General features: G+C 36.0%; 2 protein-coding genes across 6 annotated transcripts; one reads left to right on the forward strand and one right to left on the reverse strand.

The window, feature by feature from the left end:
- Positions 1-2,740: 2,740 nt before the first annotated feature.
- LOC101747220 (cytoplasmic tRNA 2-thiolation protein 2) lies at positions 2,741-6,609 on the reverse strand. The gene is made up of 4 exons (XM_004930138.5): positions 5,466-6,609; positions 4,199-4,551; positions 3,676-3,963; positions 2,741-2,991 (listed from the first exon to the last, which is right to left on the reverse strand). Exons 1-4 carry the CDS (start codon positions 5,728-5,730, stop codon positions 2,755-2,757), a joined length of 1,143 nt encoding a protein of 380 aa, XP_004930195.2. The 5' UTR covers positions 5,731-6,609; the 3' UTR covers positions 2,741-2,754.
- A 5,686-nt stretch (positions 6,610-12,295) lies between these two features.
- Positions 12,296-16,909, forward strand: Ef-1d (elongation factor 1 delta). 5 transcript variants are annotated; one of them, NM_001043388.1, is given in 7 exon segments: positions 12,501-12,560; positions 12,803-12,890; positions 13,008-13,094; positions 13,782-13,967; positions 14,984-15,131; positions 15,605-15,846; positions 16,829-16,887. In NM_001043388.1, coding segments are annotated over 6 exon segments (789 nt in total). In that variant the 5' UTR covers positions 12,501-12,560; position 12,803; the 3' UTR covers positions 16,868-16,887.
- The last annotated feature ends 52 nt before the right edge of the window (positions 16,910-16,961 follow it).

Raw genomic sequence — 16,961 nt, forward strand, 5'->3', positions numbered from 1 at the left:
TGTTTCGATTATTTGTGTTTGAAGAACAAAAAATAAACCTATACTTTTTGTCTCATATTTTTTGGTAAGATAGTGATTGAACTGGATAACAAACATTTTCATACCACCAAGAACCTACTTCTAGGTAATAATTCTTAACTTATTTACTTTTAAACGTAATTCAGTTTTCGATAACTACAAATATATAGAAGATTAAATATTTTCTAAAGTCAATATATTACATGTTTATAATTTTTCTTATATATTATATAGTCTATATTCATGTTATATACGCGAAAGTTTGGATGAAATTTCGCATAAAGGTAGCTTATAACCTGAACTAAGGCTGCGTTTTCAACTAAGATGTACGAGGCAGCTGGGTGGTGCGAAGCTGTGAAACGGTGTGTTTCCACCGGAGATGTGCTAGACTTCTGAACCGTGCGAGGTTTTTAGCGACGCTGTGAAACGGTGTGCGGATGAGCGGTGCGAGGATGTGTACCGGCTCATTTTTAATGCGAACATGCGTTTTGGTAGGCAGCGGCTTGGCTCTGCCCCTGTCATTGCTGAAGTCCATGGGCGACGGTAACCACTCACCATCAGGAGGGCCGTATGCTCGTCTGCCTACAAGGGCAATAAAAAAAAATTAAAAATAAAAACCTCTGACAAACACCGTATAGTGACTGCTATTATTTCGCTTGTGTTCGTCCCTAGCACACATCCCTCTCAACACATTCGTAGCACGCAAAACCTAACTCCGCTGAGCCGTTTCCACTAGACCTGCGCCGAACGAGGCTAGGTAAATTGATTCTATTGGTTTTTAACAAATATATGCCTTGATACCCATCCTCTCACATCTTTGATGAAAACGCAGCTTAACATTATCATGACAAACGATATTACCGGGAAAACTCGAGTGTACCTATCTGATTTAATATACACAAGCGTTCGCCGCTTCGTGGATTTATATCTCATACATTTGCAAATTTACTGATAGTTGATGTACCAGAGAGGAGAAGAGCATATTTTTTAATTGCTCTAAATAGGGAGACTAGGTCACAGCCTACGGTGCACTCACCGACTAATTTTACGACAGTTTTATGAAATTATGTGCTTTTTCATTCACAATACAAAATTGAACTAATATGTTGGTAATAATCGTTTTTATCAATAGGGCCTAGACAATGTCGCATTTTATTAGCGTTAACGCTCGTAATAGTATGGAGGGTTGAGGTAAAGAGCAACATCTTGTTTATGGGACAAGTTGAAAAAGTGTCCATCTGTATACAGCAAGTTATCGTTGGAAGTCTCACCGAAATAGCGCTAGTGTAGGAAATTGAAATAATATGAATATAGCAGTTTTAAGCAGAGTGAAGTGTGCTGGCGCTGTTTTTTAAACCTTTCCACTTGCTAATGTGGCGGCACCTTAATGGACTAGTATTAAAAAGTGTCTGCTGAAAGGTCCAGCTGACATTTTGCAATAGACATATGGTGTTCCTTACTTCTACTCTCCATACGTATAAAATAAATGCGGAAAGATGTCCTACTGGGATTCCTTAACAGAGCGAAGCAGTACTTCACGCATGGACAGATTTTGCCGTACAAAATATTGCTTCGATCTTTGGTCTGGGACTCCCAAATATCTGCTACGTTTTGTATAGGTAATATGTTCCAAGAAGAATATTCTGCCGAATTATTTGAGATCATCTCATCCCATTTTTTCCATGACACCATCCCCACCATAATTCGTTCAAACTATCTTGAATATTGTTTTGAATGAACCTTTCTCCATGGGGGGTTCTGAGCTATTACACGCCTTTCGTCAAACGAGGTTTGAAGAGACCCCTTCGTGGTAGGCAACAGTTTATCTGCGCCCCTAGCATTACTGATGTGCATGAGTGATGGTGATGACTCACATTATGTGGAAAGTACAATCGTCTGCTTACAAGACAAAAAAATTAACGTAAATAATATTTCATCAAGGATGGAGTGCCACCATTGTAACTGTGACGAGGACACGGCAGAGCATACGCTCGCACCCTACTTCTGCTGGTAGAAGCGTTATGGCCTCGTTATGCAAATTGGCCGAAATTGGCAAGGTGTTCTTTGAGTGGTTCAATTGTTTGGTTCCAGCATTGACCGCGATCGCCTCGCCTATTTCTATGTTCTGTCTTTTTTTTATTGCTTAGTTGGGTGGATGAGCTCACAGCCCACCTGGTGTTAAGTGGTTACTGGAGCCCATGGACATCTACAACGTAAATGCGCCACCCACCTTGAGATATAAGTTCTAAGGTCTCAGTATAGTTACAACGGCTGCCTCACTCTTCAAACCGAAACGCATTACTGCTTTACGGCAGAAATAGGCAGGGTGGTGGTACCCACCCGCGCGGACTCAAGAGGTCCTACCACTAGTAATTACGCAAATTATAATTTTGCGGATTTCACTTTTATTACACGATGTTATTCCTTCACCGTGGAAGTCAATCGTGAACATTTGTTGAGTACGTATTTCTTTAGAAAAATTGGTACCCGCCTGGGATTCGAACACCGGTGCATCGCTCGACACGAATGCACTGGACGTCTTATCCCTTAGGCCACGACGACTTCAAACTGAGGCGAAGTTCAGACGTTCGGGCTGTAGTGCAGGATCATTGTTTGAAGGGTGGCTTCGGCAGTCCGACAAAACGCGCGCCCTATCGAACCGTGGATCACGTGAGGATCAACCAACAGGGCAAAAAAAAAAGTATCTTAATGAAAAAGAGACTAGTTTGCACTTCTTTATTTTTGTGTTTCGATAATGTAACTTGGTATTTTGCTTTGTTTAATTTCTGCATAATTTCTACTGCAAGCATAACATAGACGATTATGAATATAAGGAAATATTGTTGAGTTAATAACATTTTTCTCCATGTCCACATCTATAGCAGAGTCTGTATGTTTTCTCAATGAAACTATTTTGGAAATACTTGTTGCATCTAAAGCTGAGATTGCTTTCTCATCAGGTTTCAAGATGCTCTGAAACAAATCATCTTATCATTTTACATTACTGTATTTATAAAACCATAATATTTACAATTATCATGGCATCGATAGAGGAAGATATTATTCTAGTCAATTTAGAGAAAAGACTTCCACATTGCTCTGAAATGACTAGCGTTTGGGCTGTGATATTTCTAAATGAAGTAGTATTTCATAGTGTTTTAAGATGTTCAGTTCTCCAAAAAAATTGGGGAATATTGTTTTATGGAAACAATTTTTTTTGTTAAAGAAATTGGCAGACAGTTTGGAACACTAATGAGTTTCTTAGGTACAATACAGTAAAAGCTCTTTATTTGCAGAGTATATGTTCCATAATGCGTATGTACTGATAAAATCAACAAATAAAGGAATTGAGTCGCATTTTTTTTAATCTGTGAGTAATGAAAACGCAAATGAAGTAAGAGTGAATGAGGAGCTTTTATTGTAATATACATATAACCTAATACTTCTGTCCTGCAAAGAAAACTAAGTAAAATGAGTTACATGCTCATAATTGAAGCTTAATGTTAGTGAAAATATACCCAGTAACTTTTAAAACCATTTTCACATATGCTTTTTAATATGCAGTAACATATTTTTGTTGACACCAACATGCTATTCATAGGTTTAATTTTTTATTAACATCCATATAATTTTTAATCAATATCTAATAATACTTACTTGACAAATAACACACATATTATGCCTTTCATTGTCACATTCATCTTGTAATCCAATTTTATCAGCAGTTTTACATATTGTTGAAATTGTGGAAGGAAAATTTTCTTGCAAACTGCTTACAAAAGTACTAATTACTGTTTGCAAGCTAGTGTGCTCATTCTCTTTGGATGTTTGTTTATCATTTACTTTAAGATTCTTAGAGTTGATATAAAGTTTTAATTCCTCTTCACTTATGTCTTTCATAGGTCTAATAATTTTGATTTCCATATCTCTACTGTCTAAAAATCCCTGAAAGTAGTAGTTATTAGTAAGTTAAGTAATAGTAGTTGGATTATTTTTTAATAACTAATATTCAGCTATTCAAATGCAGAGGACCCTCCAACCCAACTATGTTCATAAGTTCCATACCATTGTTCAAGAGTTGAATACCTCAGGAAAGCTAAAAAAATCCAAGGCACAGCAATCTAATTTCTCGTGTTACGTTACTACAGTTCTTGATTATATGCATAAATTGTTAACTTACCACATCACTTTGTACTTGAGAGCCACGTCCAATAGCTAAATTTACAAGTAATTTTGTGGCCAAAGTGGTTGTTGTTTCACCAGTGAAAATATATTTGCAATTCAAAAGCTTTGCATATCTAATATATAAAGTTCTCTTAATATTAGTTATGAAATCATCTTTAACTGTTGGTAACATGCTATTTTGCATGTTATTGTACTCTTCTATAAGTTCATTGTTTACAATAGGTAAAGAATTCACAATTGGTATATGAGATTTGGATTGAACATATTCTGATATATGTGGTGAATATAGGTCATAATTGTACTTTTGACATTGTTCTATTACATTCTTTATTGTTTCGTAGTTTTCACCTGAAACAATGTTTAGTGATGGTATTGGGTGGAGAGCATATCAACGCTTGAAAGGCAAATGTGACTAAGCGACAATGCGTGAACTTTACAGTAGACTAATTTAAAGTTGAAATACCTGAAAAAAATCTATTTTAAGGAATCTAGCTGTAAGATTGAAATGATTTTAATAGACCTAGAAATATATTTTTTTGCGCATTGAATATGGTTATTGCCTATCATTTATGTACAAAGCAGTTATTGTCGCTTAGTCACGTTTGCCTTTCAAGCGTCGATATCTATGTGTAAGGAATGACTACCAAAGTTGAACAAAAATGAGACCAAGACATCCTATACTCTTAAAACAAAGTTAATATGAAAATTAAAGAAAAATAACAATTTTAAAACATAAAAGCACAAGTATTACAGATTGAGGTTAAACTATTACTCAACTTAATTTATTCATGAAAATGTGAATTGAATCAGCAATAACCTCAATGTTTTCAGTTTTATTTTAATTAAAATAAATAAATTTAATTCTATGATTATAAATGTTAAATAGACAGGAAGCATGTGAATATTTGCCTAAATTGCTTACTGAAGTATGGACTGAAAAGTGGTAGTTAATTCAGGCATTTTCAAACAATTTATTAATGATCAATCAAGAGTCAACAGAATTATATTATTACATTACTGAGGTCAATTGTTTCAAAATGAGATTCTCCTTCAGAACTTCCTTGGTTGTGAAACTATTGGTAGGTATATTCTAAGATTTTGAATTTGTCATGACACAAATTATACTTTTTATAAAATGAAGTAAAAAAATATCGACTGTTTTTCTTAAAAATACTTATACACCATTATATAAAATGGTAACTACCACTTTCCTAATTCGGGAACATGTTATTAAACTAAATTTGATTCAGAAATTTACTTACACAAGTGTAGAAAAATTGGAGTTATTCGTAGTTTCTTGTGGTTATCAAGGGATAACGCATTATTAATCAAATCTAATAAAACCGTTGAGCCTTCCTTCCCCGACAAACAGATCAAAACATTATCTGCCTTTCCTAATATTTTATTTTTTCCGATGCTAGAACGGAATTTATGAGTTACATTTGCTAGGAAGCACTCTCTGCAATACAAATCTTTTTTTCTTAAGATAATTAATGCAGAAGATGAATTGCATTTTTTACATTTCATGTTGCTAATGTTAATTTTGGTTTAGTTTTAGATTCTTAAAAAATAAATCTAAAAAACACCCAATAATATTTCTAATTTCTTTTTTTTTTAATTGATTTTATGATCTGGTAACTAAGACCTTTAGGTCAAGTCTTATTTTAATTTTAATGACGTAACTTTTTTATATGAAAATGATATTAAGAAATGAAATGAAGTTCATTATTATGAAACATGGTATGAAGTGAAATGAAAACGAAATGAAATTACATAAGATGAGATGATATGGGATGAAGTATAATCTCAGTAAAATGGTGGTCATTTACTGAAATTTTTTTAGTGGACTTTTTGGAGGATCCCTAGAAGTTACATCCAGCAGTTTTGTTTCATTTTCCCACATTTGTGCACTTTTACAGATATTAAACAGTTAATAAACCATCGGTATTACACATTTAAACTTGAAGAAACACTAAATAGACAAATTAAAACAAATCGCACAACTTCACACCTCGCGTTCCCGCCAAAAAGCCTTTTTTTTGCTGTGCAAATGGGTTCAGTACTCAATTTGCGAACCCGTTTGCGCTTTCTCCTACACTTGTTTACGAATGTCTCACGAATTTCTTCTCCTTTTTAATTCGTCAATAGAACATTGAACAGAAAAAGAGTTTTCAATTATTTCCCAGGCATCATTAACAGCCATGCTGTTTTCATGGGATTTCTTTTGATGAAGATACGCTACACAGTAGACGTCACGATCTATGAAAATAGCGAAACGTCCGTTGCCTCCGCAATCCTGGGCGCAACTGGTCACACGAATGTGTGGGAGACTACGCGAAGGATCGCGGTTCGCGCGCTTTGATGTCTGTTAAAAACCGACACAGCTTGGAAAACCACGAATACAGCGAAAACTTTGCATAATCATTTGCAAATGTCGTCCTACACTTGCGGGTTTGCGTATTCGTGCGAATGTGAGTGACCGGTATATGAGTAGTAGGTAGTAGTAGTAGTAGTAGAGTTTTTCTCGAAGAGAAAGGCAACGGAACTGAGACATACTGCCAATTCTTAACTCTATGATTTCTAATATAAATGACTTTTTTTAAAAAAAAATTATGGCCCTATTAACGAGACTTTTAGGTCAAGTCTTCGTATGTTCTGTTATTTTTGCTAAGGCATATTATCATTTTATGCGCTCTGTGGATTTTCCATCTGACACTACTGCTAGTAAGTATCTCGTCAGAAATTAGGCATGGTAACTCTATTCCCGCCATCAAAATCCTTGACCAACCCATACCGTGGGCTTGATAGAGGGATGAAATTCGGTCCCCACATTAAGTCAGTATGCGACTCTACCCTGGATCTGAAAGCAAAGTAAATTATCCCTTTGCAACAAGATGACACTCTACGAAACTTGCATACGTTCCTACATGACCTCAAATGTAGACTTCGTCTCACGAAATAAGTCCCACGGCGATAAATGGAACTAATATGACAGGTCGGCCATGTTTGTCGTTATTAGGTGCTGTCAAGTGTTGATGTGTTCGTTATCACTGCGTTTTTTATTCATTTGTCGTATTTAAACTATTATTTACGGTGCCTAAAGTTGTAAAAAGTGCTGGTCGAGAAATAATATTGAAGGTGAGGGAGTTTTGTGAAGTAGAACAGAAGAATCAGGGGGTTTTGATACCAATAAACAATGTTCGTAAGAGAGTAGGCGTCATGACAGGTACTTAGTTCGGGATACCAGCTATGTGATTTTTACCATTTTATTTGGGACTTTTTTATGGTTTCGTAGTTATTGTTAGATTAAAGTATTTTATTATTGTTTAAGATTTAAACATTTCATTAAAGTTTATCATTATACATAGAAAAGACCCGTGGTGTTCTTGGATGAAACCTATATCCGTTATACATATGGTGGTAGGACCTCTTGTGAGTCCGCGCGGGTAGGTACCACCACCCCGCCTATTTCTGCCGTGAAGCAGTAATGCGTTTCGGTTTGAAGGGTGGAGCAGCCGTTGTAACTATACTGAGATCTTAGAACTTATATCTCAAGGTGGGTGGTGCATTTACGTTGTAGATGTCCATGGGCTCCAGTAACCACTTAACAACAGGTGGGCTGTGAGCTCGTCCACCCATCTAAGCAATAAAAAAAATATCATGCCAAAAGTTGTTGGCAAAGTGCAGAAGTGCCAGGGCTATTCACTTCCGAGTCTGTTGGAAGTAGGTGGATAATTGCTTATACTGGATCTGAAAATGATTTTGTTGAGAATGCTCTATTAATTTTTAAATCCCAGTCATAATCATCAGATTATTATAAAGATATGAGCTCCGGTTATTTGCTAAAGTGGATGACTGAAAAGGTAATCCCACATTTGCCTGAAAAGTCACTTGTGGTTATGGACAATGCACCATACCACTGCACACAGCTAAACAAAGCGCCAACAATGGCAAATTTAAAAAGTGAAATGCAACATTGGTTGCATGAAAAAAATATGAATTTTGAATTGACCTTGACGAATGAAAGCCGTATTGTTTGAGTTAATTAAACAAAATAAAGGACAACCAACTTATGCCGTAGATGAACTTTTAAAAAGCTACAACCACGAAATTCTGAGACTAACACCATACCACTGCAATCTTAATCCAATTGAAAAAATATGGAGTCTTGTAAAAAGACGCGTGGCTAAGAAAAATGTTGACCAGGATCCGAAAAAAAATTTAAAATTGACGGAAGAAGCGTTTACTAGCGTGACTCCAGAATATTGATTTGTTCAGTGCAACCATGTGGAGCATTTAGAGGATGAATAGTTTAGGAATGATGGGCTGATGGATGAAAGAATGGACCGGATTATTATATCAACAGCAAGTGATAGTGAAACAGAGTCGGATGACGAAAGTAATATGGATGACTATGATTCAGGCAGTTACTGTTGTATGTCTGGAATGAGTGACCATAATTATGTTGTTAAAATATAATTAAAATTATATTTATTGACTGTGTTTTATTTCTTTTATGTATACATAAAATAGCGAATTGTTCAATTTTATTTACTACCTGCCACTAGCACTCCGTCCTCTAACTAGGGGATTTTTGGGAATTCAGTTGTAAACGCTGGCAGCATTTCGTCGAATGACAGCAGTGCCGTGTCTGCGAGACTTCTTTCGTGAGACGAAGTCTAGTGTTCGCTCGCACGGTCTGCGTACAGATAAACCTTCTCCAGGTCATTCATTCCCACAGGATAGTCGGTGCACCATGGTACGTGAAGAATATCGACCTTAACGACGATCTAAACCAAAATTAACATTAACAACATGAAACTTAAAGAATGTATTTCATCTTCTGCATTATTTATCTTAAGAAAAAAACATTTGTATTGTATTGTACTCTCTCCCCTCTCTTTTTTAATATCTACTCTGAATACATATTGCGGATAATTTTAAAAACAGACAAAGGTGTATCAATTGGAGGTCGACTGGTATCAATCCTTAGATATGCAGAGGATAGTACTCATTTTGCAACGTCACAAGGCGACGTAGAACGGTTTCTTTCGCTTCTGGAAATACCCAGTAACGACTTTAGCCTCGCCATAAGCCGCGATAAAACTAAAATGATGGTAGTGGACCGTAAAAATAACAATCGACCTCATTTACATGAAATAGTAAATTGCGAAGTTGTCCAGAGTTACATCTACCTAAGATCCACAATCACAAATACTGGAAATTGTGAGGATGAAATAAAAAAACGTTGTGCCGTGACACGATCAGCCGTGGAAAAGCTCACAAAAATTTGGAAAGATCATCGCATAACTGAAAATACCAAGGTTCGCTTAATGAGGTGCTTAATATTTTCTATTTTCCTATATGGACGATCCATCAAAAGTGTCGTAAAAAGATTGACGCCCCATGAGATGTGTTGCTGGAGATGCTTGCTGAGGATGAAATGGACTGCTCATCGCATTAATGTTTCCATCCTGAAACAGCTCCAAATCAAACAAAGGCTTTCGTCGATTGTGCGTAAGGAATTGCGAATCCTTGATAAGTTTGGACATATCATCCGCAATGAAAGGTCTTTGGATTGATAAATGGTTCAAAGAAGAGTAGACAGTTAATGCTCTCGCGGCCGATCACCCACAAGGTGGACAGACTAGATACTAGATTAAGTCATCTACTAAGTGTTCCCTTATTGAATGTAAACGTACCGCCACATATAGAGAGAGATGGAGAAGCTTCGAAAAAGCCGTAACAAGGCAATAAAACATTCATAAACACGACCACTCCGCCAGAAGTGTACGACTGAGAAGAAGAATCTTAAGACAGTATCAGAACGCTACTTCGACAGAGCGACACGACACATTATCCTTATTATCGTGGCCGCCGCGCATTACATATCCGACTTAGGCGATGGGGCAACACAAGGTCGCCATTGTCCCAAACATTTCTTGTCAGATCCCTCAGAAGCACTCTCGGTTGTTTTAAGCCCCTCAAGCACCCTTACCATCTTCGTTGAACTGACTTAGAAATCCGGGCGTAGCTGGAATAGATCCTTAGATCGTTGAGGCGGTGCGCCAGGTTCTCCTGGACTGGGTGAACCGCGACTGAGATCGTCTCACTTTTCGGTTCATGGACGTGTTCACTGGCCATGGGTGTTTCGGACGGTACCTATGCCACGTTGCCCGAAGGGAACTAACAATGATGTTCCACTTCACAGAATTATGGCTGCGACCAGGATACGGGGGAGGATGCGCCCGAGTACTGCCCCCCGTGGCTGGGTCAGCGCGTGTCCTCGTAGCACAAATAGGACTGACATCGGCAGCGAATGCCGATTGTCAAGGCTACGATGCTCGGTACTACTCGGTAGCGACAAGTCCTGGAAGGCGATGCTCGACTTCTGTGTGTCCACCATTTTATAGAAGCAGGCGGTGGAACGAGAGAGACATAGCTCATCCTTCTCCGCACCGACCCGTTGTCGCCAAGCTGGGGACAGGGAAGAGCTTTCGCTGGACATTAGTCCCCGGTCGTCTCCGGGGCGTGTAAGGAGGCAGTTTCCTCTCGGTAATGATCAGAAGCTGAGATGAGAGGGTTGACGCTACGCCACGTGCTACCGTCAGCCTAGTGCTAGGAGGAAGGGTCTAAGGACGGTGAAAGCGAACGCGTTGCAATCAGGAAGATAAATGACCTGGCAGTCTGGTTCTGACCCAGCAGGATATCTCGAAAGTCCAGCAAGCGCGCCAACTATCCGTGGATGCCAGCGTTCTTAGTTGTCGACGATTGCCTCGTTGACCCGTCAAGTCTAGTTGTAGTGTTAACTGCGAGAACCCCCTACTCCGCCCGGGTTCTGATCTCGGTTGTCAGGTTAAGAGTGCGACGGTAGGCGTTTGGTGGGTGGCCGTAAAATTATCTTTGGGCCTGCGGTCTGCTTCTAACATCTGCAGACCGTCAAGACCTACATACCCCGCATAACCTCTAGATGAAAAAATGTCGCAAGCGGTTTGGTCATTGTTCCAAAAAGAAAAAAGCTTATCGTTTTGATATGGAGGAAAGAAATGAGATAAAATGAGATGAAGTTAGTTTATTTGAGATTTCAATTAATTCGGATGAAATTAAGTGAAGCTAGATAAGATGAGGTGAAACAAAGTCTCAGTAAAATGGTGGTTGCTTAGTGAGACTTTTTAGAGGACTTTTTGAAATAGCTCGAGATGCTAACTATGTCTATCTTTTTATATATTTTTCTACATTTGGGAACTTTCACAGGTGTAAAACAAAAAATAAGCCATCACTATTACACATTTAAAGCTGAAGAAACACTGAATTAAGAAAATAAATCAAATCACAAAACTTTCCCTCCTCGCGTTTCCGCCAAATGTATTTATATATTCTTTCATAATGTATATTCGTATATTTATGGTTGTAGTATTAAGTGTTTAGTAAGAGAAGGACATATGTTGGACGGTTATATTTTGAAGGGATTGGGTTCTTTAGGTGATGAGGGGCTATTTAAAAACACAACTGCTTCATTATAATTATATTGCAGATTGCTTAAACACTTTTACACCATTATACAATTATTATCTTTATATATTTTATAAAACTATTACATGTTTTTCATGCTGTGTCGAGATGAGAAGTCCTACTGACATTTTCTTACGAGAATACAATGATCTGTTTTTTAAAACATTTAAAATAATTCCAATATTCGAAATCTAATCAAGTGTCAAGTGTTGCCTGCCATTACATTTAATATACAAACTCCAACAACATAGATCCAAACTACCACTTTTTTGTTTCTATCGACTTCTTTTGTGTCTTCTTTCACTTATCTAATGATATAACACAAACACAACTTGTTTTGTCCATTCTTATTACATTTAATGTAAATCTGTGCTATTAAGACTTGTGTCACTCGTGATTGCTTCTCAAATCGTCTTTCATTTCTTGACTGGAAAACATTAACTCCAATACAAAAAAATGATAAGTTCGTTTTGCGGAACGAGATTCGGACAACAATTTCAGTAATGCGAATGATTTTTATGTTTGTACAGAAATGGCTTAATTTTTTTTTTATAAAAGAGATGAATATCCGTTCTATGATCCTTTTGCCTCTCATTAAAAGAAACTATAGAACTTTCCTCCATAGACGAAACTAACAACACTGGACCACTCACTGGACACATTTCAATTTTTAGCACTTGTCAATTGTTTTTGGTTGTCTTTGTCTTTTTAGTTTCCGTCATCATTTGAATGGCTGTTAGGTTTGCTCTATTAACTTTATTTACGTAAAAATTCAATTTAATTGTATGAACCAACGTTTTTATTGTATTTAAATACAATTCAAATCTAAATTTTGGAATAATCAGGTTGGTAAATATTTAAAATTATTAGATGACAAGAAACACGTAGGTAGGTAGTTTAGAGATAACCTAGCTTAGGTTTGAAACTTTTGCTACCGCCTTTATTTTCGCTCAATTTTTTACATAATATGGTGATTAATTAATCCACAATTAAATATCGTTTCACGTTCATCGAATAATTTTTCATCATCAATTTATACTTAAAAATGCTTAAATGAGTACTAAGTAGTTTCATTTTAATATTTTAGCATGGCTGCTTTATTACACGAGAAGGTTTGGTTAGACCGGAATGTTTACAATGATGCTGAAAAAGCTTATTATGAATCTTTGTCGAAGGTAAGTTTTTAATAAAAAAAATTATTCATACATTTTTTCATCTGAGTAATTCTATAAATTATACTTTAAAGAATGGAGTTTGTCGATAGTTAACGTAATTCAATGATGATTTTGTAGGTCCAAGCACCATTATCGTTAGCTCGATCATCATTGGCCAGTGAAGTCGCAAAGGCTAGACAGCATATTAAAAATTCTTTAGAATGTGTGAGTAGATGTTGTTTTATTATATTTCACACATTGCTTCACACAAATCTATTAGATTTGTCACAGTATTTATTTGTCAAATATCTGTGTGTAAGGTTATTGTTTCAATAAGCAAAGACAAAGTTTTAATTTCTCATTTTTTATGTTATAACAAATAAAAATCAGCTTATATGCAGGGTACTCTGTGACACAGAGAACATGTCCACTAGCTGCTTTTGCTTTAGATTTCAGGTTTATCAAATATGAGTATATTAGTGACAAGTAACTCTAACGTCATTAGAAAGCTAATATAGTTTTCTGCTTGTGTTAAAATAATCCGTTCAATCCACTTTGTATTTGAGAATGGCTAGATTACATTTTGCATAAGATCTACATTGAACTAATAAAATAAAGTGAAATTGAAATAAGTAAAACAATAAAATTTTGGCTCAGTTCATTTCATATAAAATAAAGGCAATAGAGGTCATTTTCAGTAGCAATTTTTGGCTTGGCTTTTTTGTGCTATGAAATATTAGAGAATCATTCTTGTTTATTTTACTGTAGAAAATTAGTATTGTAAATTAGTATACAACATTTATTTAAATTTATTGTCTTATTTCAATATGCCTATATAAACATGCTAATTAATTAATAGATTTTCATGTCGAGTAGTGCAATAGAGAGTATAGTATTCACTTTTTTTTTCAGATGGATAGTGTAGCAACTTTGGCGGGTGTTCCTAATACAGAGCTCAGTACTAAAGTCATCAGCTTAGAAAACGAAAACAAGGATTTGAAAAAGGCTATAGATGATTTACGTAATTTAGTCATCAGCCTGCAAGTCCGTGTTGAAACCTTGGAATCATCCAGCAGTATCACCTCTGATTGTATTCAAGTAAGCATTGAATTTATAAGGGGAAAGTAATAATAGATTTGGGACATTAGTATTACATATTTTTTTATTGCTTAGATAGGTGGACGAGCTCACAGCCCACCTGGTGTTAAGTGGTTACTGGAGCCCATAGACATCCACAACGTAAATGCGCCACCTACCTTGAGATATGGTTTCATATAGTTACAACAGTCGCCCCACCCTTCAAACCGAAACGCATTACTGTTTCACGGCAGAAATAGGCAGTTTGGTGGTACCTTCTGTACTGCATCTGCGTACTGGAAAGTCTCTTTGAAGCTAACATTGAAAGCTACTGCAACTTAGCAGTTGATTGAATATTTTCAACTTCCACTATCACCTTTAACGCGTTGTTGCTTACTTTAGTTTTCAGCGACCACAGGGTTGATTTTTTAGATTAAAATTTCCATATCAGAAGCATTCAAACTTAAAACGAGTTTTACGTTCGTTTGTGGTGTGCCCTCTGTACACGTCATTAATGCTGTGAGCTGTATGTGCGGCGTTCTTACTGTGACAGATTTCTTATACTCGAATTTTATCATGTAGATATTGATGATGATTGACTAACAATAAATAAATGACTGAATTTGAAAATATAATTCAATATTATTTATATAAATTTATTTGAGCTTAGAATTTATTACCAGCATACTTAAATTACGTTACAAATTGCCAGTGTTGTGAAATGGCAACTTCATGGATTTTCATTGTATGATAAGCTGACATGAAATATATACCCTGTATATTCTGTAAATAGGGTGATCTTTTTTCAAGATTTGGAAGACAATGGGAAAGATTATATGCCAAAACATATGTGTTGCCAAACCATTAATTCCAAAGTTAAGTCTTAAAGTTAATTCCACTGTAGAGCTTCCAGAGTCTTATCAGCAAAATTGGCAATTTCAGGCATTTATTGTCTCTTCTTAAATTTAAAATGCAATAATTTTAAATGTACAAAATACCTATTGTATTACTAAATATATTTATCATTTACCTTTCAGTCAGAAAAACCTGCAGCAGCTTCTACTGATAAGGATGACGAAGATGATGATGTTGATTTGTTTGGTTCAGATGATGAAGAGGAGAGTGCTGAAGCAGCTAAGATAAAGGAAGAGCGTCTTGCTGCATATAATGCAAAGAAAGCTAAAAGTAGGCTATAAACATAATTCTTGCTCCTCTGTGCATCTACTGTGCTGATCTGTTTCTAAAGTGACAGATTGGATACTGCTGTGCCCTGAGCTCAGTCACTTTGTAGGCATAACATTCTACACTTTCTGGGGTGTGGTCTGCATTCCAAAACTATTACATACATAATATTTAACATACATACTTATTACATTCATAATACAATGCTTGGATAAGAAAGATTGTCATTCAGGTTTTCAGGCCAAGTACCATAACATACAATATCCCTTCAAGTTTCCAGTGCTTGTTGGCTACTTAAGCTTTTCTATGAATTTCATCATTCTTGATTACGATAGTAACATGTAAATCATATTTATGACCTTTAAAATTGCCATTTTGCTGATATTAAGAATTTCTAAAAAATAATTAGACCATATTATGATAAATAGTATAAAAGTATAGTATTAATAACCAATCCAAAAATAATTATTTCACAGAGCCAGTGCTAATTGCAAAGTCGAATATTATTCTGGATGTAAAGCCATGGGATGATGAGACTGATATGGCAGCCTTGGAACAAGCTGTAAGGTCAATCAGCACTGATGGCCTCTTGTGGGGTGCCGCTAAACTAGTGCCTTTGGCTTATGGTATCCATAAGCTGCAAATTTCCTGTGTTGTTGAAGATGATAAGGTTTCTATTGATTGGCTTACTGAGGAAATCGAGAAAAATGAAGACTATGTAAGTGTTCAGTGTACTATAGAAAAAATGGTAATAATAAGTATATGGCAGCTAATATCAAATATTGATGCTTAAGTATTCACTGTAGTGCCTGTTATGAACTTGTATAGGACAAGAAAGCCCTTATATTAATGCAGTTGTAACTGTCAACATGCTAAAATGAGGGAGGGGCTTTCTTTATGAGCTCCAGTAATTTCTCAATGTGTGGTCTATAAGATTGTTTGCCGTTTTATTGAATTAAAAAGATATGAACACATAAGATCAGAGAGATTAATTTAAAATATTCTGACAATTTACAAAATTCACGGTTCTTTAATAGAATAGGGAACCAGACGATATTTGGAGTTATAATAAATGACTATCTTACTATGAATTATAATATGCTCATGTATAACGAATACCCACATAATAATATGACCTCATGCATTTATATTGGTGAGAACCAATTGTTTACTGGTGGTAGGACCTTTTGTGAGTCCGCACGGGTAGGTACCACCACCCTGCCTATTGCTGCCGTGAAGCAGTTTCGGTTTGAAGGGTGGGGCAGCCGTTGTAACTATACTGAGACCTTAGAACTTATATCTCAAGGTGGGTCGCGCATTTACGTTGTGGATGTCTACGGGCTCCAGTAACCGCTTAACACCAGGTGGCCTGTGAGCTTGTCCACCCACTTAAGCAGTAAAAAAAAACATCTTATGTAAAGAACAGGTTTGAAAATAATGCAATGTTAGTATGGAAACATTAATGTTTAATATCTCATATTGTGACAGCAATGCTTTTTTTACTTAATAAATATCATTTCATAATTACCTTTTACAAATTTTTGTTATTGGTATACTGTTACATGATATGAATAAATTTGGTTAAAAATGTCAATATTAGCATTTGAAAATTGGAGAAAACTTTCTAGAAATTATTATTGAACTTAAAATATGATCTGTTCTACATTTATACTCTAGCATTTCGCATATGTTTTTTCCAGGTACAAAGTGTCGATATTGCTGCGTTCAACAAAGTCTAGCACAGAAATGTTAAATAAAATAAAATGAAAACATTGTTTGAATAATTTTTTTTGTCTCCCAATCACGAAAATATCCTCAAAGATTTCTTTCCTT

Source organism: Bombyx mori, chromosome 5 (genome assembly GCF_030269925.1).
Source record: "Bombyx mori chromosome 5, ASM3026992v2".
NCBI lineage: Eukaryota > Metazoa > Arthropoda > Insecta > Lepidoptera > Bombycidae > Bombyx > Bombyx mori.

What these genes read in the sequence shown, in the direction of transcription:
- Ef-1d (XM_062668423.1), top strand. Translation starts at nt 12,804, where the DNA reads ATGGCTGCTTTATTACACGAGAAGGTTTGGTTAGACCGGAATGTTTAC. An exon ending in ATTATGAATCTTTGTCGAAG is followed by an intron (nt 12,891 to 13,007) that starts GTAAGTTTTTAA and finishes ATGATTTTGTAG; the next exon opens with GTCCAAGCACCATTATCGTT. An exon ending in TAATGCAAAGAAAGCTAAAA is followed by an intron (nt 15,132 to 15,604) that starts GTAGGCTATAAA and finishes ATTATTTCACAG; the next exon opens with AGCCAGTGCTAATTGCAAAG.
- LOC101747220 (XM_004930138.5), bottom strand. Translation starts at nt 5,730, where the DNA reads ATGAAATGTAAAAAATGCAATTCATCTTCTGCATTAATTATCTTAAGA. An exon ending in CTCAAGTACAAAGTGATGTG is followed by an intron (nt 3,964 to 4,198) that starts GTAAGTTAACAA and finishes TACTACTTTCAG; the next exon opens with GGATTTTTAGACAGTAGAGA. An exon ending in ATATGTGTGTTATTTGTCAA is followed by an intron (nt 2,992 to 3,675) that starts GTAAGTATTATT and finishes GATTTGTTTCAG; the next exon opens with AGCATCTTGAAACCTGATGA.